The sequence below is a fragment of the Rhamphochromis longiceps genome, linkage group LG3 (assembly GCF_057381845.1).
Source record: "Rhamphochromis longiceps isolate RC_006_pf linkage group LG3, R_longiceps_female_GT1.1, whole genome shotgun sequence".
Classification (NCBI taxonomy): domain Eukaryota; kingdom Metazoa; phylum Chordata; class Actinopteri; order Cichliformes; family Cichlidae; genus Rhamphochromis; species Rhamphochromis longiceps.
In genome coordinates, this window is record NC_140559.1 from 5,000,821 (window position 1) to 5,025,638 (window position 24,818).

General features: G+C 45.3%; 2 protein-coding genes and 1 pseudogene across 2 annotated transcripts in view; 2 read left to right on the top strand and 1 right to left on the bottom strand.

Moving 5' to 3' along the window:
* Positions 1-21,061, bottom strand: part of LOC146672610 (stonustoxin subunit beta-like) — a 26,557-nt gene extending 5,496 nt beyond the window's left edge. The window contains exons 1-2 of the mRNA XM_085401331.1: positions 20,928-21,061; positions 7,885-8,058 (exon numbers count right to left, since the gene is read on the bottom strand). Coding sequence (XP_085257457.1) covers positions 7,885-7,940 — 56 coding nt within the window. The 5' untranslated portion in view covers positions 7,941-8,058; positions 20,928-21,061. The remainder of the gene's footprint in view (positions 1-7,884; positions 8,059-20,927) is intronic.
* LOC146672608 (uncharacterized) overlaps positions 1-24,818 on the top strand; it is a 322,020-nt gene that overhangs the window by 32,349 nt on the left and 264,853 nt on the right. The gene's annotated exons all lie outside the window — the stretch shown is intronic.
* LOC146672611 (uncharacterized) lies at positions 13,119-16,029 on the top strand (annotated as a pseudogene).

A 24,818-nucleotide genomic window follows, 5' to 3' on the forward strand; every position in this document is an offset into this window, starting at 1 on the left:
TCAAGATGAGAGACCACGGCTATAAAAGCCAAGGTGGATTTGGGAAGCCTGTCGCAGCCATGTCCTGTCCGTTTACGCGAGCAACCCATTGCGGAAGGTGCAAGATTGATAAGGAGAGTCCTCAGAATTCAGCATATATTGCGGGACAGACAGGATCCTTTAGCTCAGCGCGACAGTGTGCTCATTGAGAGATATCGATTTTCCCGTGAGGGTATTATTTACTTAACCAACTTGTTGACGAGGGGGTGCAGGACCACCACCTGTCTTTTTTTGCTCTGCCCTTTTCTTGGTTGCTGTTATAAACAAACAAACAGATTATTTCAGGGTCTCTTTCCAAGAGACGAAAAGCAATATAAGTGATAAATATTACCATTCTGTAGAATATTCTTATATTTCACTTTTACTTGTTCCCATGTTCTAGTGGGTCCTGTTGTGGCTCTAATGTGAAAGGGGATATAATATAACAATATAATATAATGTAATATAATATTGGATAATATAGTGTGATATGATAAATCTACCCTACCGCCTACTGGTGTTGGCCAGAGGGGCCGATGGCGCGATATGGCAGCCTCGCTTCTGTCAGTCTGCCCCAGGGCAGCTGTGGCTACAACCGTAGCTGCCTCCACCAGTGTGTGAATGTGAGAGTGAATGAATAGTGGCATTGTAAAGCGCTTTGGGTGCCTTGAAAAGCGCTATATAAATCCAATATATTATTATTATTATTATTAAATTACTTACGAGTTTACTTTGTCAGCAACTTTCTGCCAGCCCGCTCTCCTTGCTTTTGCAGCCTTTGCAGTGTTCCCTTGCGTTCTGATTAAACTCTGAAACTCCTGAAATCCCTCACTCAGGAGTTCTTGCTCTGCTGCCGAAAAATACCGAGCCGAGCGCGCTCCTTCGACATTTTCGCCGACCAATCAGAGGGTTGCCGATCAATGTTTCTACTATCGATGCGTAGCCCCTTTTACGACACCCAGTGATGTCACATTACTGCGTCCAGCTGTAGTAATCGTCAACAGCAGGTGTGTTCGGGGAACCGGATTAGCGAGCTCACGGTTAGCGCGATGATTTGATCTTGGATGTGTCATTTGATCTTGGATGTAGTAAGCGACGTACGAAGAACGGGCCCCTGATGTTATTTGTTATATGTCACGGTGTCATTTCCGCTTCTTTCTCCTGTAACAACAGCCCGGCGCCGTGAGCAGTCGCCTTTTTTGCGCTCGCTATCCCTGCACTTTCTACCATCTGCAAACGCCACGGTGTTCGTGTCGTCATGAAAGACATGAACATCGAGCGTAAAAACAAAGGAGACTGCTACCGGCTTTTTATCTGCCGATCGCCGTGCTACGGTTGCAAGAAAAAGAAGCAGAAATGACGTTCTCTACGCGTTGAGACGTTCCCCGTCCGTCGGCTAAACGCTTGATTGAAACTTCAATGCGACAGTGACACCAAGTAGAATTATAAATGTCACATAGCCCCAAACATGTCTTTTTCAAAGCCTGCGGTGAAGAGAAAGGTTGGTGATGAGCACCGACAATTTCAGGAAAAGTGGGAAATGCAATATTTCTTTGTTGAGCACAGGGGCACCCCGACCTGTCTTATTTGCACAGAGAAAGTTGCGCTGCACAAGGAATACAATTTGAAACGTCATTACACAACTAGACATGCTGAGCTGGATGCAAAATACCAGGGAGACGAGAGAGCGAACCGGGTTGCCAGTCTTAAAACAGATCTACTGAGGCAGCAAGATTTCTCCAAGAAAGCAACCAAAGAGAATAATGCAGCAGTCGGAGCCACGTGGTTAGTGAGATGATTGCTAAAGCAGGGAAGCCATTCACAGAAGGTGCATTTGTCTAAAAGTGCATATTGCAGATCACCAAGATGGCGCCGCGTATGGTCGCCCTGGTGCTTCAGTGCGTTACTTTTGTCTTGTTTTTGTGCATTTCTTCTGTGTCTGGGCACTCCTCTGGATATTCTTACACCAGAGAAGAGCTCCTTAACTGCAGGACTACAACGCCTGTGGATTTATTTCCAATATTTGTCGCATCTGCGGCAGATTTACTGCTGACTCTGATCAGGAAAGTGAGACGTCGAAAGAGAGGTAAGCGAGCCGGCGTACTCGTGCGTTTGAGGAAACGCGGACTGAGAACGGCCCTTCCTGGGATCTTCCTTTCTAATGTACGCTCACTCTGGAATAAGATAGACGAACTGGCCCTGATGAGAAGCATGAACAGAGACTTTGCCTCCTCCTGTGTCTTATGTTTTACGGAGTCGTGGCTCAGTGAGGACATCCCGGACTGCGCGCTCAAGCTGGAGGGCTTTCATCTGCTGCGCGCGGACCGGCAGGCCGCTCTCTCCGGTAAAACCAAAGGTGGAGGTGTCTGCTTCTACATCAATAGTGGCTGGTGCACAGATGTAACAGTGATTGCTCAGCACTGCTCTCCCTCTCTGGAATATCTTTTCATTCACTGCAAACCGTTTTATTCTCCGCGGGAGTTTGCTTCATTCATCCTGGCCGCTGTTTACATCCCGCCGGACGCGGATGCGCAAGCAGCTCAGTGCGCAGTCGCAGAGCAGATTCTCCACACGGAGCGGACATACCCGGACTCTCTCATCATTGCTCTTGGGGACTTTAACAAAGCCAATCTGAGCCATGAGCTTCCGAAATACAAGCAGTATATTAAATGCCCGACCAGAGAGGAGAGGACATTGGACCACTGCTACAGCACGATCAGCGGGGCCTATCGCGCGGTGCCGCGCGCTTCACTCGGACTTTCTGATCACGTCATGATCCACCTAATCCCCGCGTACAGACAGAGGCTGAAGCTCTCCAAACCTGTCGTGAGGACCAAAAAACTGTGGAGCAACGAGGCTGTGGAGGAGCTTCGCACGTGTTTGGAGACCACAGACTGGGACACAATGAAGGCTGCTTCTAACAGCTTGGACGAGTTTACGGACACTGTCACCTCCTATATCCACTTCTGTGAGGACAGCATTGTGCCATCACGCACCAGGGTGAGTTATAACAATGACAAACCCTGGTTTACCCCTAAACTCAAAAAGCTGTGGCTGGAAAAGAGTAAGGCGTTCAGAAGCGGAGACAGGGACTGCTACAGAGAGGCCAAGTACAGGTTCACTAAGGAAGTGGACATTGCCAAACATCAGCACTCTGAGAAGATGCAGCAGCAGATCTCAGAGAATGACTCGGCCTCTGTGTGGAAAGGTTTTAGGAATATTGCAAACTACAAGCCTAAAACCCCCCACTCCACTGATGACTTGCTCTTAGCCAACACCCTTAACGACTTCTACTGTCGTTTTGACGAGCCATCAGGCAGCCTTCACACCTCCAACGACCCCAACAATAGAGGCACTTTGGACACTCATTCCCCCACCTCTCCCCCCTCCATAGAGCCATCACCACCTTCAAACTGTTCACCTGCAACTCCCGCCCCCTCACCCCACACAAAAGAGGATTTCACACCACCTCCTCCGACCACAACTCTTCATATTCATGAAGCAGATGTGAGGAAGCAGTTTAAGAGTCTGAATGCTCGGAAAGCTCCCGGCCCAGACGGTGTGTCTCCTGCCACCCTCAGACACTGTGCAAACGAGCTGGCCCCAGTGTTTTCTGGCATCTTCAACTCCTCACTGCAGGCATGTCATGTGCCTGCCTGCTTCAAGTCCTCTACCATAATCCCTGTCCCCAAGAAACCTAGGATCACTGGACTAAATGACTACAGACCCGTGGCTCTGACATCTGTGGTCATGAAGTCATTTGAGCGCCTAGTTCTCTCCCATCTCAAGACCCTCACGGCCCCCCTCCTGGACCCCCTGCAGTTTGCATATAGAGCCAACAGGTCTGTAGACGACGCCATCAACATGGCCCTACACTTCATCCTGCAGCATCTGGACTCCCCAGGAACCTACGCCAGGATCCTGTTTGTGGACTTCAGCTCTGCCTTCAACACCATCCTTCCAGACCATCTCCGAGGCAAGCTTTCCCAGATGAATGTGCCTGATCCCATCTGCCGGTGGATCACTGACTTCCTGACGGACAGGAAGCAGCACGTGAGGCTGGGGAAGAATGTCTCGGACTCCCGGACCATCAGCACCGGCTCCCCTCAGGGCTGTGTTCTTTCTCCTCTGCTCTTCTCCCTGTACACCAACTGCTGCACCTCCACCCACCAGTCTGTCAAGCTAATCAAGTTTGCAGATGACACCATCGTCATTGGGCTCATCTCTGACGGGGACGAGTCTGCCTACAGGAGGGAGGTTGAACGCCTGGTGTCTTGGTGCAGCCACAACAACCTGGTGCTGAATGCCCAGAAGACAGTGGAGATTATTGTGGACTTCAGGAAGCACACAGCCCCACTCCCCCCCATCATCCTGACTGACACCCCCATCACCTCTGTGGACTCATTCTGCTTCCTGGGTACCACCATCACCCAGGACCTGAAGTGGGAGCCCACCATCACCTCCGTCATCAAGAAAGCCCAGCAGAGGATGTACTTCCTGAGGCAGCTGAAGAAATTCAACCTGCCAACACGGACGATGATGCAATTCTACACTGCAATCATCGAGTCCATCCTCACCTCCTCCATCACCATGTGGTACGCTGGAGCCACTATCAGGGACAAACAGAGACTGCAGCGTGTTGTGCGCTCTGCTGAGAAGGTGATTGGCTGCAGACTCCCATCTCTGCAGGACCTGTACACCTCCAGGACACTGCGGCGTGCAGCCCGGATCTCAGCTGACCCCTCTCACCCGGGACACAGTCTGTTTGACCTGCTCCCCTCAGGCAGGAGGCTCCGGTCCATTCGCACCAGAACCTCTCGCCACAAGAACAGTTTCTTCCCCTATGCTGTTGGACACATGAACAATAACCACATGACTGTCCCCGCCACTTACACATGACCCCACGCTGTGTCACTGCATCATTTCATGTCTGGCACTGATCACCACCTGCACTCATGTATATATCTTTCTACGTAGCACTCATAATTCTTATTCTCATGTATATATGTTTGGCACTGATCACCACCTGCACTCATGTATATATCTTTCTACGTAGCACTCATAATTCTTATTCTCATGTATATATCTCATGTATATCTCATGCACATATCTTTCTTTCTACATAGCACTTTAATTCTTATTGTCTGCACTGAAGCACCGCAGCAATTTCCTAATGTTGTAAACCTCAACATCTGGCAATAAACCCATTCTGATTCTGATTCTGATTCTGCAAATATAGTCTGTCCGGGAAAGAAAGGTCAGTTTAGCAACATCAGCCTTTCTGCCAACACCGCAGCAGATCGCATTTCTGACCTGTCAAGTGACATTTATGACCAACTGTGTGAGAAAGCCAAATGTTTCAGTGTATACTCAGTCGCTCTTGATGAGACCACAGACATCACCGACACTGCCCAGCTCCCAATGTATGTCCGTGGTGTTGATGACAGTTTTGAAGTGATGGAGGAGCTGCTCACAGTAATTCCAATGCATGGCCAGACCACCGCTCAGCAGATATTTACAAGCTGTGTGATGCCATTGAGAATGTTGGTTTGCCATGGAAGAGGTTTGTTGGAATAACAACAGATGGAGCGCCATCAATGACAGGGAGGAAACATGGACTGGTGGCACAAAACAAACTGGAAGAGGAAGGCGTGGAGGAGGCCATTGCTCTGCACTGCATCATCCATCAGCAGGTCCTTTGCAGCAAATGCCTGAAGTTTGACAATGTGATGTCTATTGTTGTGAAATGCATCAACCAAATCAGATCCAGGGGCTTAAAGCACCGAAGGTTCTGAGCTTTTTTAGAGGAAATGGAGTCAGAATATGGGGATGTGCTCGACTTCACTGAGGTACGTTGGCTCAGCAGGGGAAATGTATTAAAGAGACTTTTTGAGTTGAGAGCAGAAGTGAAGCCTTCATGGAGAAGGATGGAGTTAGTGTTCCTGTGCTAACTGATCCCAAATGGCTCATGGACTCAACTTTTCTTGTTGATATGACACATGAGCTTAATGTACTGAACAAGACGTTACAAGGCCAGGGGCAACTTGTCAGTGCTGCCTATGACAACGTGAGAGCATTCTCCACAAAACTGGCGCTCTGGAAAGCTCAGCTCTCTCAGACAAACCTTTGCCATTTCCCAGCATGCAAGGCACTCGTGGATGCAGGCACACCATTCAGTGCTGACAAGTATGTTGATGTCATTTTGAGGCTACAGGAGGAATTTGATCCCAGATTTGCTGACTTCAAGACACACAGAGCCACCTTTCACATTTTTGCGGACCCCTTCTCCTTTGATGTGCAAGATGCCCCTTCTGTGCTTCAAATGGAGCTAATTGAGCTGCAGTGCAACTCTGAACTCAAAGCAAAGTTCAGGGAGGTGAGTGGAAAAGCAGACAAGCTTGGACAATTTTTGAGAGACTTGAGCCCTAGTTTCCCTCGGCTTTCCCGAATGTTCAAGCGGACCATGTGCCTTTTTGGTAGCACATACTTGTGCCAAAAGCTCTTCTCCACTTTGAACTTCAATAAGTCCAAGTACAGGTCCAGACTTACGGATGATCATCTTCAAGACATACTGAGGGTCGCAACTGCTTCCTCCCTCAGGCCAAATCTGGCTCGGCTATGCGAGAGGAAACGCTGCCAGGTCTCTAGCAGCAAGGAGTAGGCAAGAGAAGCCATGTTCAGAAGAACAGTTCATTTTCTACAGTGTTCCATTCATGTTCAGAAGAAGGTTATAGAACTGTTAATACAGACATTTCAATCTAAATACAGCAGATATAGAAGACTGAAAAAAACACAAGTTCACTGACTAAAAATATCTTATTATTATTTTATTTATGTATTACAGATTGATTTATTTTCTTATTAATTCTTAATTTGTTTATTTATCTTTCATATTTTGTGTTAAAAAATAAAAATAAAGAGATTTGAGAAGATTGGAATTTTTTAACCATGCCTTTCTTGTGGAAAACCTAATGCGGCCCAGCCTCACCCAGACTCTGCCTGCAGCGGCCCCCAGCTAAATTGAGTTTGAGACCCCTGTCCTACACCATAAATCAGTAAGAGAGGGTACGACCTCTCTCATGGCCCCAAGTGGTGTGTGCATGCCAGAGCACTCTGGAAGGCACACAGAGTCTTTACAGACTACTAAGGATCGAACCTCTATCATCATGCAATCGATTATACAACTCTAAGCATATATGAGTAAATATTTCTAAGCATAAATGACAATCAACAATATAAACCTTACAGCTGGTTTTCATAACAGAATTTATTTGTTTCTCAAATGAGAAAGAGCTATCGAGAAATACTCGACGTGAATTAGCATTATGTGCTAATGCTAATACTGTTTTCCCTTTCTTTATACAACTTGAGCAGCTATTGCTAAGTAGGCCACTTTTCTCTGCTAAGGATTTGTGTGACCATGATGGAAACTCTGATAAGCTAATGCTGCTAAGCTAATGCTGTTTATGGGCCCTGTTAGAATCAATATTTCATTCTCATTCTGTTGTTTGAGAACAATAACAGAAAAATGTGCACTTGAGAACAAATTTATTGTCAATTCAGCTGTGAATGTACAGTTTGTCATTATTTAAGCTTCCATTTCCAAATGTTAGCTGACACTTTATTAGGTACACTGGTATCTATATCAGGTACACCTGTGACCTAAATGTTCCTGCAAACAGACTCCTTGGGGACCCCTAAATAAATATCCATGAACTATCCAGCTAGACTAGTGTGTTTGTCCCTGAAAATATTCCTGCATGTGTGATTGTTCATGTCTCATCTGCAGGAAACAAACAGGAAGTGAGTGAAGGACACAGGAAATGTTTCCAGCTCTTCCTCCTCTATCAGATTTTCTCTCCATACCTGAGAGTGTCCAGTCTCCAGCCTGGATCCTTCAGTCCAGCCGACAGCAGCTTCATTCCTGAGGGACCTGGATGATTGTAGCTCAGGTCCAGCTCTCTCAGATGGGAGGGGTTGGAGCTCAGAGCTGAGGCCAGAGAAGTACAGCCTTCCTCTGTGATCAGACAGCCTGACAGACTGCAGACACACAAAACAACAATCTATCTGTCAACAGTTGTTTTCTCTTTGTCACAATAACATCTATCCATCCATTGTAACTTTATTTATAAGTGACAATACCCAACAGACAACAACAGTCATCTGAAGCTGTTTAACAGTGTAAGGTAACCGCCACCAGTGTGAGCAGCACTTGGTGATGGTGGGAAGAAGATCTCCCTTTGACACAAAGATCCTCCCAGTGAAAACAGGCTCCAGGAGGAGCATCTACCATGCCTGGTTGCAGGGTGAGGGGAAAGAGAAGAGATGAGCTCAGAGAGACAAGAACAAAACAGAGAGACAAAAGTTAAGGACATGCAGTAGTGACATATAAAAGCATCAGGAGTGAAAAGAGGGGAGAAGAAAGCAGAGCATCATGGGAAGTCCACCAACAGCCTGAGCCTATAGCAGCATAACTAAGGGATGGTTCAGGGTCACCTGATCCAGCTCGAACTATAAGCTTTATCAAAAAGGAAAGTTTGAAGCTGATCAAAGTAGAGAGGGTGTCTGTCTCCTGAACTCAAACTGGGAGCTGCTTCCACACCCAGTCCAACATAGCCAGGCTTTCTTTGCTGCTTTGACAAAACCTCAAATCCCAGTCAGAGATGATGAGCATCATCACAGTGATGATCATTTCTCTGTAACCCAGGCTTTCTGCTTCAGGATCTGTGCACGCTCACAGAACAAGGAGACCTTTAAACATCATTTCACTAACTGGATGGACTGAGCTCAGCCTACAGATGAACTGGTGCCAGAGATCATAAAGAACATCAAACAGTCAAATTCAACACTTTAATGGAAATATGAGATTAATGCTGCAGACAATCATGAAGCTGCTGAATTCATGAACATCAAGAATGCAGCGAGTGGTAAAATAAAGATCTGACCTCAGTGTGCTCAGTGTTCCTGTCTATTCCTAACATATTCCTAACATGATAGCTGCACTTTAGAGCTCTAAAACTGGAACTGACACATGTTTAAACTCTACATGTTACTCAGTACATTCAGTTCTGACACTCGCCCACAGTCCAACAAAGGAAACACGGAGATCACATCAGTTTGTCACCAAAGTCTAATTTTTAGGGCAACTTAACCTGTTATTATCTCGTTAACTCATTAACTGATTAATGTCAGCAATTATTTTAATCACAGTTTTTAAAATCATGATTATTGTGAAAGTGCTCACTGGCTCTGAATATAACAGCCATGGGTCACAGGAGGGATGTTGATCAGTGCTGGCTTGAAATGGGCGTCATTATGCATCTCAGCCAATGAGAGCATTGAGGGTGGGCCTAATACTACTGCAGCGCTCACATGACCCAGGACAGAAAGAAAGGGGCGGGGACAGAAACATGGAGACAGGTACAGATCTTTGACATGTTCATTTTAAACTGTTCCAGGAGGCAGTGTTGATACAACTAAAGTTATCTGTTGTTGAAGAAGTCGGTCTGAGGAACGTTCTTAGGATCAACAAATGACGGCATGTATGAGCCTCAAGACGCAGCATCACAAGAAGAACACATGAGCTGTAGAAAAAGGAGAGACTACGAAAGCCACGGCGTTACAACATGAACCAGCTGTTGGTCTCTCTGGAGACTACTGGGCGTGGCTGTGTAACCATGGTTACCTGGGAGTTACAGAAACGTGCAGAACATGTGATTCATGTTGCACAGCAGTGGGACATTTGAAATACAGTCAGCACACTCAGTACAGATAGTGCATCAAATATGATGCTGCTGCCAGACGTCTGCCTTTGAACACGTCCCTGCATCGCGCACAACACCAAGGTTGCCATGGCGATCACAGCTGACAGGGACAAAGCGCACAGCTGGAAGCCTGCAGGTATATTTAACATGATGTATTTCTCAGTGTCCTGTCTGTGTGTGAGAGACAAACAGCCTCTGTATGTGTGTGTAAATACAGCATGAATATGTAGAGGACATGTTTGTGGATATAAGTAAATGAAAGCTCTGCGTCATTTGAATCTTCTTGTTTCTGTTGCAGGTCTGTGACTGAACTTCTGGGAGGAGAAACGTTGGTTTCATGCTCTGTGATTCTGTGTTTTGTCATCTCTCTCAGGTGATGGAGAGCTCAGATGATGACCCCGTCTACGTGGTCAAATTCAAGTCTACATTCAGAACAGACTTGGAGACACGCAAGCAAAATGCCAACATTGTATATGTGAAAACTGCTGCTGGAGCCAGATTCAAGGAGCTCAAGTGTTTACCCAGATCTTACTGAACTTACTGCAGGAACAGAGGGTTGTTGGAGGGAAACCTGTGGAAGCAACAACATCCGAGCCACCAGAATCAGAAGAATCAGAATCAGAAGGGGGTTTATTGCCAAATGTTGAGCAGGTTTACAACATTAGGAAATTGCTGCGGTGCTTCAGTGCAAACATAGTGTCATAAATAGCACTTAAATAGACATGAAAAAATAAAAGTAGGGGTAAGAATTAAAAGTGCTACGTAGAAAGATATGTGCATGAGATATACATGAGATATATACATGAGAATAAGAATTAAGAGTGCTACGTTGAAAGATATGTGCATGAGATATACATGAGATATATATATGAGAATAAGAATTAAGAGTGCTACGTTGAAAGATATATACATGAGTGCAGGTGGTGATCAGTGCCAAACATGGAATGATGCAGTGACACAGCGTAGGGTCATGTGTTAGTGGCGGGGACAGTCATATGGTTATTGTTCATGTGTCCAACAGCAGAGGGGAAGAAACTGTTCTTATGGCGAGAGGTTCTGGTGCGAATGGACCGGAGCCTCCTGCCTGAGGGGAGCAGGTCAAACAGACTGTGTCCAGGGTGAGAAGGGTCAGCTGAGATCCGAGCTGCACGCCGCAATGTCCTGGAGGTGTACAGGTCCTGCAAAGATGGGAGTCTGCAGCCAATCACCTTCTCAGCAGAGCGCACAACACGCTGCAGTCTCTGCAGGCCAACTTCTTCCATCAGAGAAGAAGTTGGCCCTGTTGGTGCTTCATCAGAGTGTGAACAGGAGGAAGACTCAGCTGAGAACAGTGTGGTGGATACAGAGCAGAGCCCACCATCAGTACAGAGGCCTGTCCATTAGAGTACTGCTCCAAACATGCACACATGTACTTGGCCACAGCTGCAACATCTGTACCTGTGAAAGCTTCTTCTCTGTTGCTGCTCATATTGTGCAGAAGAAGAGAGTTTCTTTATCATCAGAAAATGTCAATGAGCTTGTGAGTCTTAGCAGCTGGCTCGGTGCAGAGGAGGAAGAACATGTCAGTCAGAGGAAGATAAATGCAGTTCATGTTGTCAACTCAACCTGGACTGTTGAAAGAGTTTTTCTTTGTCTGGTTTCTGACTGAGATTCTCCAAAGGAAATCCAGCACAAACACACACTTCACACACTCAAAGTCCTGCACAGTAAATGAGCTGATGAGCGTTTGTGCTGCTGCCTGATAACAGAACAATAGTTCTGCTGCTTCCTGTTCTGGAAACACACATTTATAAATGTTCACTTGCTGTTGATCAAAGGTATGTTGGTGGCTCTGGACGCTGAGGGAACTTTGTAAAAAACTAGATCAAATGTTAACGTCCTGGCAGAGGCAAAGAACTTTGATTTGATATTTGATTAGATTCATGTTTCAGCTCAGACTGACAGAAATATTTGAACTGCTGCTGTGTTAAAGGGAACACAGCTGTTAGAAAGCACCTGATCTGTTTCTGCACACTGAATGTTGCACTTCTCATACTGCAGTACTCACTGGCGTGCACAGATAGAGACGAGGTGGTGCTGAAGCACTTGCCCTTTTGCCCTCAGTCCAAAAAAGTGCCCTTTTGAAAGACGTGATTTTTTTTTTTTTAAAGCTGCGCAATTTAAAAAGGTGTGAAAATAATGGCTTGATTTGTGCCCCTTCTTCAAAGACACCCAAACCCTGACGCTTTTTCACTGTCACCGTGTCACGTGAACACGCTTGCAGTTCATTTGTTGTGAGGCGTGTAGCAGCGGCATGACATAGGACTACTTGGAGTAGGCATAGTAGGCTAACTATAGGGACTGGGAGCCACGGCGGACAACACGGCAGCTCTTTCCCTTCCCAACCAGTCGGGTAACCCATGAATCGAGTGAAATTATTCTGTTTGCCCTCTAAAACCAACCTGCAATTGTTTTGTTGTGAAGTAGCCTGTCAGAAACTGCACATGACAAACTTTGCCAGCTTGCCCCCTCCATCCATCCATATGGATAAACAAAAAAACGACACATTTAAAATGTAACCTAAACCATTTAGGCAACCCCACTCTCCATCAATTCCGACCTTTTTGCATACACTATTGAAAATATCACGTTATGCTATAGGCTACATGCCGTTAGGCAGAGGGTCTTTTGAGCCCATTTTTCATTACAAATTTTAGGATGATCTCACGGAAATCTGTGAATAAATACAAAGTTTTCAAACTGAAGTCAGTGACGGGAAGACATCACACTTTTTAGAGATGGAACTGCAGAAAAACCTAAAACCTTGACATGATTATGAATAATAGAATTATGGACGTTTCTCCGTTTTTGTGGATTAGCCTTTCCATAACTAACGTCAACTACTGTCCTACTTTGGTAAGATTGAAATTAATGTCTTTGACTGTCTTTAGTAGGTGTCTCCTGTGAGAAAGTTAGAACACCGTCCAACTGTCTAAAGATGCAGTCTTTAGTCTTTAGCCTAACTGGTTGTTACTGACTCAGCGATGCTCGCAGACATTTACGCACTGTGTTGTGACCTGATTGTGACAGAACAGTGACGTTGTTATTGGTAGTTTGAAGGGTACGGTGTTGGGGGTGGTGCATGTTAAAAGTTTTGAGAAGCACTGGTTAGACATGTTAATTTTTTTTGGTGTAACATATTGGCAACATTAACACATTAATTTGCTAAAGGAAAAATAGGCAGTTCCCAATTGCCTGTGAAAACGACCATTCTGCCCTGTTCTTGTAATGACCACAGTCAGTCTTATTTGTTCTCATACATTTTGGTCTATTTATTTACTAATTTCAGCAAGCATAATGCCTAGGAAAGAGAGGCTGAGAAAGGAGAAAGAAAGGGATCTACAACAGGCAGCCCAGGGAAGCAGTTCTCTGCTCTCCTGGATGAAAGCAAAGGAAAATGAAGATGAAAGGTCAGAGTCAAGGGCAGAGTCAGGTTCTATTTTAATGTTTTAATGTAACCTGCTCCTTGCAGTTAATTCTATTGGAAAATCTTAAAAGCTGTTCACACTTAGTTTTTAATGAACTTAATCAGCAGGCATTGAGCTAACTATTATTTTGTACCTACGAAAGTTATTTCTATGTTACAAGACTTGCAGTATGGGTTATTATTAAAACTATCTGTTTAAGCTTATTATTATGATAAATAATAATACTATTATTATTATTATTGTTCCATTGTAGTCAGTCACAGCAGGGAAGCAGCTCTATGCCATCTACCAGCATAGCAGAAGAGGGAGATATAGAAACAGATGAAGCCACGACCAATGCAGCAACAGGTTCAGTTAGGCCTACAGACACTGATGTAGTGCTCTCTGAAGACCACAATGAGGAAGAACAGATCGATCACATAATGTCAAAGTTAGCAGCTTTACAATACCCAACAAATCCAACACACATCCATACATTTAAAATAAAGCGCAATGACAGATACGTTTCAATGTGCTGCAATGTGGGCCCATGTCAGTCTGATATACCTTACCCAAAAACTGAGGGGAGATCATTCCAGAAACAGTGGTTTTCTGCTAATGTGTGGCTGGAATACTCACCCACTGCTAATTCAATGCATTGTTTTAGTTGTCGGCTTTTCCTCTCGGATGAAAAATATAAAAGCAGAACAGCCTGGACAGCTGATGGCATCAGAAAGTGGAGTACTGCTCTTGAAAAAAATCAAACAACACTCCAGCGCAGAGATGCACATGACAAGCATGGTTAGATGGATCAATTTCCAGAAAAAGGCCCTTCAGTCTGCATTTGATGTTTCAGACATAAAAGGGGTGGAAGTTAGAGAGCGAGAGAGGCAGACAAACAAAGAAATCCTGACAAGATTAATTGACCTAACAGTGTATCTTGCACGTCAGGGACAAGCATTCCAAGGTCATGATGAGAGTGAGTCCAGTGATAACCGTGGCAATTTTCGTGAATTAGTCAATGTATTTTCCCGCTACGATAGTGTGCTGAAAATGCATTTGGAAAAAAATGCCACAGTTAAAGCCACCAAGACAAGGCCCCAGGTGTCACTGCTTTCCAACAGAAGTCAAAATGACATCATTGCAGCACTAGGAACTTACATCAGGAAGGAGATACAACGTGAAATAAAAGAGACTGAAATGTATTCCATTCTACTTGATGAAACCTCTGATGTTTCACACAAAGAGCAAGTGTCATTTGTTGTGCGATATTTTCATCATATGCAAATAAAGGAGAGATTCATCGAAGTGTGCAATGTTGATACAACTACAGGCCAGGAGCTGGAGAATACAGTGTTCTTGCTTCTGCAAAAGAATGGCCTAGAGATGAAGAACATGTATGGTCAAGGCTATGATGGAGCAGCCAACATGAGTGGCATGTATAAAGGTCTCCAAGCTAGAATCCGTGCACACAATGAGAAGGCCCTCTATGTGCACTGCAAAGCCCATTGGCTCAATTTGGTACTAGTGGAGGCATCAAAGTCCAGCAAGCATTTTGTGACATTTTTCAACTTGGTGGAGAAATTGTATGCCTTTTGCTCAGGCTCCCCAAAGCGTCATGCTGCCTTGGTCAAATTTCAGGAGTCTCTCTTTCCTGGACAACGTGTTATGGAGCTCCAGCAGCTGTCAGATACTCGATGGGCTTGCAGGGAAAAAGCACTGAAGGCACTTCAGAGAAATTTGAAAGCCATTTTGATGCTCCTTGATGACATCAGTGACAGTGACCCACCTAACCTGGCCCAAGGTGATGCTCAGATGTACAGAAATGCCATTAATTTTATGTTCATTCTCTGCATGGAAATCACCACACCAGTATTCGAAGTCACTGCTTTGGCATCAGATTCTCTGCAGGAAGAAGGGTTGGACCATTCCACTGCCTACAAGGTAATTGATGGTGTGCTTCACACATTGCAAACCATGAGGTCTGAGGAGAAATTTGGAGAGATATTTAGATGTGCATCAGAGAAGGCAGAGAGTTTCAACATTCCAGTACCTACCGTGGTGCCCGGTCAGGAGAGAAAGCGGAAAGTTCCAGTGCGTTTCCAACACAGCACCACAGTGTCTCAAGTAGGTGCTCAGTTTGAGTCAGTGGAGGCATATTTCAGGAGTGGTGTATATTTCACCTTTCTGGACATCATGACTGGGGAACTGAACAGGAGGTTCAAAGGGGACAATACTGGAAGCCCAACGGCCAGAATCATTCAGTCCTTCCAGCCCTTAACTGTGCATGCTAACTGGGTAGGCCCACCAAACCCAGAAGCCATTGAAGCTGTCCACATCCTCTGTGAATTCTATGGAGAAGATGAGGACCAGCTCAAAACAGAATTAAAGGTCTTCCACTCCAGCTTTAGTTCAAAAGACCTCAGAGAAATATTTCTGATACTGAGGGAAAACAATGATCTTTCTGATCTTTCCTGCCTTTGTCAAAATGATTCAGATCTACGCAACACTACCAGTGACAACTGCGACAGTTGAAAGATCCTTTTCAAAGCTAAAAATAATCAAAAATAAACTAAGAAGTTTGTGTGTAGAAGAAAGGTTGTCTGATCTCCTCTTGTTGGCCATTGAGAAAGATGTGGAGATCAATTACAACGAGGTCATCAACATCTACAAAGACATGGCACCAAGAAGGATGCTTCTTTAGAGCAGTACACTCCATTTAATGGACACTTGAGAATATGTATGTATATAGTTTAGAGTTGGATACAGATTTTATCTTTTTGTGGTGTGATTTTTGATTTTTAGAGAATGTTTTGAAATAAAAGTCAAATTGAATAGAATAGAATTCAACTTTATTGTCATTGCACATGCACAGGTACAGGGCAACGAAATGCAGTTTGCATCCATCCAGAAGTGCTTTAGTGATATAGATATATTACAATATATATTAGCAATAGTATAGATATGTAAGTATATTACAGAAATGGGTCTATTATGGTATGTTATAATGTACACGGTATGAAGTATGTTGTGAATATTCTATAACTAAGTATGTACAGGCTGTAGTGAGTACAAGCTATGTACAGGCTATGAACAGGATATAAATATGAAAAACTATACAGAATATGAAATAAATAACTTTACAGAATCTGAGATATACAGCTATACAGAAATGGGAACTATGCAAGTTGTAAACAGTTGTAGGATTAAAGATTATTGAATGTACAGAATGATTATTTACACAGAGCTATACAGTAGTGCAGTTAAGATAAGTGAGGGTGTAGATAGTTTCTACAGAGGCTATATGAAGTGCTAGTGGTTGTGAGTGGTGGTTCAGTCCATGTTATTATTGTGTGTTTGAGGGTACAGTTGTCCATTGTGGGGGTGTGTATGTTCAGTGCATGAGTTTAACGTGGGTCAGATGTCAGGAGGCAGAGTTCAGGAGTCTGACAGCTGTGGGGAAGAAGCTGTTCCGGTACCTGGTGGTCTTAGTCCGGAGGCTCCTGTGGCGCCTCCCAGAGGGCAGGAGGGTGAAGACTCCATGTGATGGGTGACTGGGGTCTTTGATGATTTTCCCAGCCCTTTTCAGACACCGCTTCCTGTAGATGTCTTTTATGGCAGGAAGTGGTGCTCCGGCGATGCGCTGGGCAGTTTTCACGACCCTCTGCAACGCCTTCCGGTCCGAGGCAGAGCAGTTCCCGTACCAGACTGTTATACAGTTGGTCAGGATGCTCTCGATGGTGCAACGATAGAAGTTCACCAGGATGTCTGAGGACAGGTGGTTCTTCCTCAGGGTCCTCAAGAAGAAGAGGCGCTGGTGAGCCTTCTTGACCAGCTTGGAGCAGTTGGTCGTCCAGGTGAGATCCTCGGAGATGTGGACTCCCAGGAACTTGAAGCTGCTCACACGCTCCACAGCCGTCCCCTTAATGTGGATGGGTGGATGTGGGTCAGCATTCCTCCTGTAGTCCACGATGAGCTCCTTGGTCTTCTCGGTGTTAAGCAGCAGGTTGTTTGTGTCGCACCACTCAGCCAGACGATCCACCTCCTCCCTGTAGGCGTCCTCATTGTTGTCACTGATGAGGCCAATCACCGTGGTGTCATCTGCAAACTTAATGATGGTGTTGGAACCATCAGCAGGTCTGCAGTCGTGGGTGAAGAGGGAGTAGAGGAAAGGGCTCATCACACAGCCTTGTGGTACACCGGTGTTCATTGTGATGGTAGATGAGCAGCGGTTATCCAGCCGGACATGTTGGGGGCGGTTGGTCAGGAAGTCCAGTAACCATTTGCAGATGAGGGAGCTGATGCCCAGGTCTGTCAGTTTCCTGATGAGTTGTGAGGGGTGGATTGTATTGAATGCTGAACTGAAGTCTATAAACAGCATTCTGGCGTAGGTGTTGTTGTTGTCCAGGTGTGAGAGGACAGAGTGCAGTGCGATGGAGACTGCATCCTCTGTGCCCCTGTTATGGCGGTATGCGAATTGGTGGGGGTCCAGGGTGGGGGGGAGACAGGATTTGAAGTGTGCTAGGACCAGCTGCTCTAAGCACTTAGTGATGATGGGGGTGAGTGCTACTGGGCGGTAGTCATTGAGGCAAGATGGGTTGGAGTTTTTGGGTATCGGGACGATGGAGGTGGATTTGAAGCAGGCCGGTACCACAGCGTGGGCCAAGGACAGATTGAATATGTCTGTGAGCACTCCTGCAAGCTCCCCAGAACACGCTCTGAGAACACGCCTGGGGATGCCATCTGGACCTGCAGCCTTGTGGACATTGATCCTGCTCAGCACCGCTCCTACATCGGTGGGGGAGAGAGTCAGAGGTTGGTGGTCTGGCGTCATGTCTGCTTTGGTTGTGGTTGTGGGGTTCCCTCGCTCAAAACGAGCATAAAAGTTGTTGAGCTCGTTGAGGAAGGAGACATCAGAGGATGCGGGGGAGGGTTTGGTGGTCCTGTAGTCTGTAATGGTCTGGAGTCCTTGCCACATGCGTCGGGGGTTGGAGTTGGAGAAGTGTTCTTCTACCTTCTTTTTGTAATGGTGTTTGGCTTTTTTGATGCCCTTCTTTAGATTAGCCCTGGCTGTGCTGTAGGCGTGTGCATCTCCTGACCTAAAGGCGGTGTTGCGGGCCTTCAGGAGGAGACGAACATCCCGGTTCATCCAAGGCTTCTGGTTGGGGTACATGGTGATCCGTTTCTGGGTGGTAACACTGTCTGTGGTTTCGGAGATGTAATCCAGTACAGATGAGGCGTACTGGTCCAGGTCTGTGTGGGTGAACATATTCCAGTCTGTGTTTTTAAATCTGTCCTGGAGCACTGCCTCTGTCCCCTCTGGCCACACTTTAATTGTCCTCACAGCAGGTTTCACACGTTGGATGAGTGGTGAATACCTAGGTGTGAGGAACAGGGAGAGATGGTCCGATTGTCCAATGTGGGGGAGGGGTGTGGCTTTGTAGGCTCCAGCCAGGTTGGAATACACATGGTCTAAAGTCTTGTCTCCTCTGGTGTGGCAGGAGACATGTTGGTGGAATCTGGGGAGGACTGTCTTTAAGTTGGTGTGGTTGAAGTCGCCAGCAACAATAAAAGCAGCCTCGGGGTGTTTATTCTGGTGTTTGTTGATGGCTGCAGAAAGTTCTTTCATGGCTAACCTAGCATTAGCGTCGGGGGGGGATATACACGGCAGTGAGTATGATTGAAGTGAGTTCTCTGGGGAGATAATAAGGTCTGCATTTGACCATTAAAAACTCCGCATTAGGTGAGCAGTGACTCTCAGTAGTAGTGGAGTTCATGCACCAAGCATTGTTAATATAAATGCACAAACCTCCACCTCTGGTCTTGCCGGAGTCATCTGCTAGCCTGTCGGCTCGGTGTGTGTGGCGTCCTGCTAACTTGATAGCATTGTCCGGGCAGCTGTTGTTCAACCATGTTTCGGTGAAAAACATGACATTTGAGTCCATAATCCGTCTGTTGTTAGTGATGGAGAGCCGTATCTCATCCATTTTGTTTGCCAGAGAACGGACATTGGCAAGGAAAATACTGGGTAAAGGCAGCCGGTGTGGTGTTAGCTTTAGCTTAGCCCGTAGCCCTCCGTGCCTACCTCGCCTTTGTTTACGATCTCGGCGCCGTCTGCGTGCACTTCCGCCCGGCCGGGGAGAGTGGGCAGCCTCCGGTGTTCTGGAGATCTCTGGGATGAGTCGGAGATCGGCGATAAAACTGTTGGAGTTGTGAGTCCAGATGTCCAGAAGCTCTTGTCTGCTGTAGGTCAGCAACGCACAGCAATTCTGGACGAATAATCCGGTTAAAAGTTGCATTTAACCTGTGTGATTTTTTTATTATAAAAAGAAAAGGTTTTCCACATATGCAAAAAGTGCCCTTTTTTCCCCCTGGAGCACTTGCCCCCCAAAATGTCTGTGCACGCCACTGGCAGTACTATTAAAATAAGTACACAATGCACTACTGATGAGCAAACCATGTGGCCAAACACTTTAAGAGACAGACTGGGATCATACCATTATGTGAAAGAGGACGGAAATGTCCCATAGACAGCAAGGGTAGTGGTAGAGACCAGTACACAGAGAAATGGGAGCTGTACTGAAATGCAAGCGTGTCAGGAAAGAGTGAAAAGGCAAAATGAGCAGCATCTGGCTGCATTTCAGTGATATTGGAGACCACAAAGCTGAGTGCAACATTTATATAGGAGATATACAGGAGACGCTGAGAGTAGAACTGATAAAATTAGGAGATGGCTAAAGTGAGACCCATTTTTATTTCCACCCATTTTCCACTGTGGAGGACAAAGGATTTCAAACTCGTCCAGGTCTTAAACCTCACGTGTTCTTCCTAATAGCAGTAAATGGATAGAAATAAGGCTTTTATGAAAACACTGAATAAAACTTGCTGCCTTTAAAAAGACTAAATGTACAGTTCAGTATTGAATACTACATAAAATAAACTATATATAAAGTGTGTCTAAATGGCAGAGATGCAGAAATATGTGCATGTAGCACAGAGCCACAGCTCAGTGTCTGAATGAGTCTCACAGACCTGAATGTGCTGTTGAAGCCATTTATAATTATAATGTAATTCTTTACTCGTTTGATCTGCTCCTTACCACAAGCCACCAGACGTAGAAGGTTTTGGACTTTTAACTATATTTTCTGAAGTTTTACAACTTTTCTTACTGTTAAAAACCTTGTTATGGCCATTCATGCTGTACAAAGTAATTAGACACTTGTGGTATCTACAGAAATGTCAGAATCTCAGCTAAAAGTTCACAAAACCATCTCAACAACCACCAAACAGCTAAAACAGCAGGTGAGCAGATCACACAAAAAAGATGTAAACACAAATCCCCCTGATCATCTGTTTTTTAAACATGAAGCGTAGTTTTGGACGTTCATTTACCGCTGGTTCAGTGAATTTTGGTTGGACAGTGCAGCCTCAGAATCTGTGAGAAGTCTGCTTTCAGCACGCAACAGTATTGTTGTGTTGTGTGCTGTGGATCCACCTCTGCAAACTCATCACTGTTTCACCATCATGTTTCTACTTAGACAATAACAAAGGAAGAAGTTCCCAGGAACTACTTCCTGTCTTGTTAACATAAGAGTATGTTGCCCTTCAAAACACCTCCACTTCTCCTCTTATTAGAGGACTGCCTTATTATTAATCTGCTAATTCTGTCAGTTGATGAAAGAAAAATGCTTGATCTCACCTGAGAGTTTCCAGTGTACAGCGTGGACTCTTCAGTCCTTCAGACAGAAGCTTCACGCCTGAATCCTTCAGGTTAATGTTACTCAGGTCCAGCTGTCTCAGATTAGAGGTCTGAGAGCTGAGACCTGAGGCCAGAGCTTCACAGCTTCTCTCTGACAGGTCACAGTGACTCAGTCTGAAAAATAACAGATAAACAATTACAAAAATAAAACACTTATGTTGAAGTGTAGTGAGATACTATTATATTTAGCAATATTTAATCTTGTTTTGTCAGGAAACTGAGCACTGATGCAGAGCAACATGTGGAGAGAATCAGAGGAGAAGAAGTGAAGAGAGAACAGCAGTAAAACAACACTGAATTGTTCAGTGTGCTTTTGATATCAACAGAATGTGTCAAATTTCTTTGTTTTGTATTTGTTTTAGTAGAATTGATGGTTATCACTTAGATAACAACCACAGGCCAGGTCTAAATTGCACTTTGGTGACAGTTTGGACATGGACAATTTGTGCTCCATTGTATTCAGTATTGAACAAACTGAGTACCGATGACCACTTAATATTTTTGATATTTTATTTGAGTTGTTCCACCTGATCTGTGTTAACTAGAATAAACATTTAAAAGCTAAAGCTATGATCACATATGTACTTACCAGCGATGGGCAGTAACGCGTTACTGTAATCTGATTACTTTTTTCAAGTAACAAGTAAAGTAAGGGATTACTATTGCAAAATCGGTAATTAGATTACCGTTACTTTCCCGTAGGAACGCTGCATTACTGCGTTATTAAAACCGTGATTTTTTGCGAGAATGTCTCACGACAGTGACGAGTGCGCCGTCAGTGACAACAGCTGTGTGCAGATCAACAATGGATCACATATCGATTGTGGGAGACAGTATGAGCATGCAGCGTTTAAAGCGTGGAAGTACTGACCTTACTTTGAGTTTGATTCCATAAAAAGTGACAAAAACATTAGCGTCCGCTGTGCGTGGGAAGAAAACTTTTTACAAGGAAAAAAAAAACCCTAAACTTCCAAGCAAGCTCAGAGTGCCCAACGACGTAATGGGAAATTCACAGAGAAACTCGCGGATTCTTCAACTGACCGCGGCACACCTGCACCAGGGTAAACCTCCGCCTACTGCAGACAAGCTTTACAGGTGAAAATAGAGCAACAGGACCGCTGAGTCTTTGACTTTATTTATTTTCTGCTGTGTTTTACTTGCATTTATTTGAAAGAGTGAGTGTAAACACAAAAATATTTTATTTTATGTGCTGGAATGTGCAGAAAATAGGTTTAAATGTTAAACTAATTTATTCAAGTCAGAGAATATTGCATATAATTAAATTTTTGCTTGATGCATAAAGTTAAAAGATTAAAACTGATAAAACAAGTAAAAAAAAAGAGACTTTTCCATTTGATTACATTTTGTATGATGGATTATGTAGAAAAAGTAGAATTGGGCTGAAAGATCTATCGCTTTATCACCTCTTCAGGTTGTAAATCGTGTTTTTAAAAAGTAACTAAGTAACTAAGTAATTAATTACTTTTGAAAATAAGTAAAGTAACGGGATTACTTTTTTGGGGAAGTAATCAGTAATAAGATAAAGATAAGATAAGATAAGATAACCTTTATTAGTCCCACACATGGGAAATTTGTTTTGTCACAGCAGGAAGTGGACAGTGCAAAAGTTATGATGCAAAAATTAGAATACGATAAGAATAAATACAGTACACAACTGTACAGAATAGAATAAAATAAAATAATATACTATATACAGTAGAATAAAATAGAATAAAAATATACAATAAGATAAAAATAGAATACAAATGCTATATACACTGAGTAAAAATACAACGATGCCAGAAAAGATTATTGCACTTAGTATTATTGCATATGTATGGATGTGTGTGTTTCCACTTTGTTGTGGAGTCTGACAGCAGTGGGGAGGAAAGACCTGCGAAATCTCTCCGTCCCACACCGTGGGTGCCGCAGTCTCCCACTGAAGGAGCTGCTCAGTGCTGTCACAGTCTGCTGCATGGGGTGGGAGATGTTGTCCAACAGGGATGACAGCTTAGCCGCCATTCTCCTGTCACTCACCACCTCCACTGGGTCCAGAGGGCATCCTAGGACAGAGCTGGTCCTTCGGATCACCCTGTTCAGTCTCTTCCTGTCCCCAGCAGAGATGCTGCCGCCCCAGCAGACCACACCATAAAAGATAGCAGAAGCCACAACAGAGTCATAGAATTTCTTCAGGAGTGGGCCCTCCACTCCAAATGACCTGAGTCTCCGCAGCAGGTACAGCCTGCTCTGCCCTTTCCTGTAGAGGGCGTCTGAGTTATGAGTCCAGTCCAGTCTGTTGTTCAGATGAACACCAAGTTACCTGTAGCTGTCCACAGCCTCGATGTCCATACCTTGGATGTTCAGTAGTTGCAGTGGAGAATGCTTGTGCCTGCGGAAGTCTACCACCAGCTCCTTGGTTTTACTGGCATTGATCTGGAGGTAGTTCAGCTGGCACCAGTCCACAAAGTCTTGAGTCAGTCCTCTGTACTCCTTGTTGTCCCCATCAGTGATGAGGCCGACTATTGCAGAGTCATCAGAGAACTTCTGCAGGAAGCACTGGGTGGAATTGTGGGAGAAGTCTGCAGTGTAGATGGTGAAGAGGAACGGAGCCAGAACCGTTCCCTGTGGGGCCCCCGTACTGCAGACGACCCTGTCCGACATACAGCCCTGAGTCCTCACATACTGTGGTTGGTCGGTGAGGTAGTCCAGAATCCAGGTAGTGAGGTGATGGTCCACTCCAGAGTTCTCCAGCTTGTCCTTCAGAGCCGAGGGAAGAATGGTGTTGAAGGCACTGGAGAAATCAAAGAACATGATTCTCATAGTGCTTCCAGCGGTCTCCAGGTGAGCGAGGGAACGATGTAGGAGGTGAATGACGGCATCATCTGCTCCAATGCCAGGCTGGTAGGCAAACTGAAGTGGGTCTAGTGATGAGCTTGTTAGGCGCCGAAGCTGAGCCAGGACCAACCGCTCCAGGGTCTTCATCAGGTGGGATGTCAGAGCCACCGGCCTGTAGCTGTTGAGGTCCTTGGGGCGTGAAGTCTTTGGCACTGGAACAACACAGGAGGTTTTCCAGAGCTGTGGGACTCTTCCCAGCCTCAGGCTCAGGTTGAAGAGGTGCTCCATCACCCCACACAGTTGGTCCGCGCAGGACCTGACGACCCTCGAGCTGATGCCATCTGGGCCCGCTGCCTTCTTGCCATTAATCCTCCTCAGTTCCCTCCTAACCTGGGTGGTTGAGAGAGACAGGCTGGAGCCTTGTGTTGAGTGTGTATTGGATGCTGTTGTTGGGGGTGGGGGGAGTGAGCAGGGTGAATAGAGGAGGTGTGAAGTGTCTGAGGTGGAACAGCAGCAGTGGGGGTGGGTGAGTCTGCAGCCGATGTTGCAGACTGCCTCATGGCTGAATCAAATCTGTTGAAGAAATGATTCAGTTCATTTGCCCATCTCACATCCCTCCCAGGCAGAGAGTTCTGCTGTTTGTGGCCCGAGATGGTTCTGAGGCCTCTCCAGACTTCACCAACGTTGTTTTGCTGAAGCTGGTTCTCCATCTTCTGCCTATAGCTGTCCTTCCCATTCCTTATCAGTCCCCTCAACTCTCTCTGCACCCTTTTCAACTCCTCTTTGTCTTTGGATTTGAAGGCCCCCCTCTTCTGCTTGAGGACAGCTTTAATTTCTGGGGTAATCCAAGGTTTGTTGTTGGAAAAACACCGTACAGTCCTGGTAGGTACGGTGTTATCCACACAGAAATTAATATAGTCAGTAATGCATGTAGTAAGGCTGTCGATGTCCTCTCCGTGGTCGTCACAGATCACCTCCCACACAGTCGACTCAAAA